General features: G+C 38.5%; 1 protein-coding gene across 1 annotated transcript; it reads left to right on the forward strand.

The window, feature by feature from the left end:
* The first annotated feature begins 811 nt into the window (after positions 1-811).
* Positions 812-3,038, forward strand: LOC145036999 (protein SHORT-ROOT-like). Its single transcript, XM_078985539.1, has one exon. The coding sequence runs from the start codon at positions 989-991 to the stop codon at positions 2,633-2,635; it is 1,647 nt and encodes a 548-aa protein (XP_078841665.1). The 5' UTR covers positions 812-988; the 3' UTR covers positions 2,636-3,038.
* Positions 3,039-3,479: the final 441 nt, after the last annotated feature.

The following is a 3,479-nucleotide window of genomic DNA, read 5'->3' on the forward strand; positions in this document are numbered from 1 at the left end:
AGAAGGAGGCAGGAGAAGCTAGAGATCAAGCCTAACAAGGATTTTTATTCTCTCTCCATTAAGTCAGAATAAGCTATACTACCACCTTCACCACCACCCTCACCACAATCGCCTCTAGCACCGCTATAATGACCGACACCACCCACCATTACTGGCCCACCACCATTTTCTATTTTTATAATTTATTTAACATATCTTTACATATAAATTAGAAATCAAAGTAAAATCAACACAAAAACAAGAAAGATCAACTCTATCATTTTACATTATTTCAATTCTATTTATGAACTGAATATAAAATTGGGGTCCAATTTCGTCACGTCAACAAAACATAATACAAAATTAAATTAAAATTCATGAGAGATTATATCAATTCCTTCATAAATATTTTGCTAACCAAAACACCACTTAAATTTTGTAACATACCCCTATAAATATAACCGTTCCTTATAATTCGTTATTCTTCTACAATCAATCCTTCTACTTCAATGGTTCATGTTCAATACAACGGATAAATAGACGGAACTTGAACCAAATAAAAAGAAAAAGGACTAACAAAGATACCAATTTTGTAATTTAATCAATAAAACATATTTCTTTTCTGAAAAAAAAACCCTTTGAATTTTCATTGATTACCCCAAAAGCACAAAAATGGCTTCAACAATATTTGACCAAATTATAGCAATCTTGCATGAAAACTAATAAAACCATAGGCTTAAATCCAACTTCACATTCTCTCTCTCTCTCTCTCTCTCTCTCTCTCTCTCTCTCTCTCTCTCTCTCTCTCTCTCTCTCTCTCTCTCTCTCTCTCTCTCTCTCTCTCTCTCTCTCTCTCTCTCTCTCTCTCTCTCCGTATCCAATTTCCTTCAAAACACCCCCACACACCCCACAAACGCACACTCACACACACATACAACACACACATGCATGCCATTTATAGATCTTGATCATCTTCCTGTTGTGTGAATTTGTGTTATGTCTAGTTGTTATGGACACTCTGTTTAGGCTTGTGAGCCTCCAAAAACAACCCTCACATCATCATCATCATCATCATCATCATCATCTCCACCACCAGCAACAACATCATTCCATCAACTCCACCAGTAGAACTTCAAGCAGTTCCAGATCATCCACCCAACCTCCGTATCACTTAAATTACCAACAAGGAGAAGATCAAGAAGAATGCTTCAACTTTTTCATGGATGAAGAAGATTTCTCATCTTCTTCCTCAAGGCACCCCCACCAAAATCAGTACTACTCTTCTCAACAACCACAGACCTTCCACCACCAGTCTTCCGGTACGCCGACGCCCACAACCAGCACCACCAACACCAACACCCCTCCTCCGCCGTCGTTGTCCTACTATGGCTTCTCTTCTTCTGAACATCAACAGTCGTCTGATCCCAACATTAACTACTCTTACTCTCCAGCCCGTGATGTCACCGCGGAGTTCTCTAATTCCTTCTCCGGCAACACCTGGTCTGCCGATGTTCTACTAGACGCCGCCCGTGCGGTGGCGGATAAAAACAGCGGTCGATTGCAGCAACTGATGTGGATGCTTAACGAGCTTAGTTCTCCATATGGAGACACTGATCAAAAGCTGTCGTCTTATTTCCTTCAAGCGCTTTTCAGCCGTATGACGGATTCCGGCGACCGATCTTACCGGACTTTGACGTCGGCGTCGGATAAAATGTGTTCGTTTGAGTCAACAAGAAAACTGGTGCTGAAATTTCAAGAAGTCAGCCCTTGGACGACGTTTGGACATGTAGCTTGTAATGGAGCGATCATGGAGGCGTTCGACGGCGAGAGCAAATTGCATATAATTGATGTAAGCAACACCTACTGTACTCAATGGCCGACTTTACTTGAAGCCATTGCAACTCGCACCGATGAAACACCACATCTCCGTCTTACCACCGTAATCGCAACCAAATCAGGTGGTGGCGCTGCCGATTCCGGCACCGGAGTACAAAAGGTTATGAGAGAGATCGGAAATCGGATGGAAAAATTCGCTAGATTAATGGGTGTCCCTTTCAAATTCCACGTAATACACCATACAGGAGACTTATCCGAACTGAATTTGAGTCAACTGGGAATACAAGACGATGAAGCTCTTGCTATTAACTTAAACGGCACGTTACGTTCTGTCAACAATCATCGTCGAGATTACTTGATATCAACATTTAGAGGATTAAATCCCAAAATCATCACCATCGTTGATGAAGAAGCTGATTTGGATGTGGGTACAGATGGGTTTGAATTCGTGAGAGGTTTTCAAGAATGTTTAAGATGGTTTAGGGTTTACTTCGAAGCTCTAGACGAGAGTTTTCAGAAAACGAGTAACGAGAGGCTGATGCTGGAGCGGGCGGCGGGACGGGCGGTGATGGATTTGATAGCATGCTCGCCGGCGGAGTCAATGGAGCGGAGGGAGACGGCGGCTCGGTGGTCCAGCAGGCTACATGCAAGTGGGTTTAGTCCTGTTTCATATAGCGATGAAGTGTGCGATGATGTCAGGGCACTTCTGAGGAGGTATAGGGAGGGGTGGTCCATGATTCCGTCGGAAGCGGCGGCCGGAGTATTCTTGACGTGGAAAGAAACACCGGTGGTGTGGGCAAGTGCATGGAAGCCGATATGATTGTGACTTCCACTAAAAAAAAAAGAAAAAAAGAAAAAGCAAAAGCTGATGATGGCACGTGCATGGGAGGGTGTGAGTGGGGTTTATGACTTTTTACTTTTTCGGAAGAAATGAAAAAATTGGGATTTTTGTTTATTATTATTATTATTTTTTAGAATTTTAGAGGTTGAAGAATGGGGTTTGACTTTGATTGAAGGTAACATATTTTCGTTAATATTCGTTTTCACGAAATTGTCTTTTTTTTTTTTTTTTTTTTTTTTTTTTTTTTTTTTTTTTTTTTTTTTTTTTTAATGAATTAAGATGGTTGTGGATTTAATTTTTAGATTAAGCCACTCCCTCCCAACCCCTTCTTTTTTGTAATCCTAATTTATGAATTATATATAGATAATTATGGAATCGTGAATTCGGATATGCATTTATTTATTTAATTATGGTTTTGTATTTATTTAACTACATTTTTAAATATAATAATCTGTTAGTTATACACTTCCACAATCATGTCAATAATATTATATATTTGTCCATTTTTTAATCAAATTATATTATATAGAAGAATATAGCAATAGAAACAATAATTTAACAAAAAAATGTACCTGTCTTGGTCATTGTTGATTATTTATTTAGATTTTTGGAGGATATTAAAATATGAAGTAATTGATATGGTTAGTTATCTCTAGAATTATTTCATAAAACCTATTTAGCTTTTTTAGGCTATTTTTGACGCGTCACAGATAGCTTAATTAATTTTTTGAGTTTTTTTTATGTTATCGTGTTTGGTAAGCTAAAAAGTAGCTTATAAGCTAGTTTTTTTGAAAGCTAATTAGACTAGCTTTTTAGGAACTTT

The sequence above is a fragment of the Lactuca saligna genome, chromosome 3, assembly GCF_052625555.1.
Source record: "Lactuca saligna cultivar CGN05327 chromosome 3, ASM5262555v1, whole genome shotgun sequence".
Taxonomy (NCBI): Eukaryota; Viridiplantae; Streptophyta; class Magnoliopsida; order Asterales; family Asteraceae; genus Lactuca; species Lactuca saligna.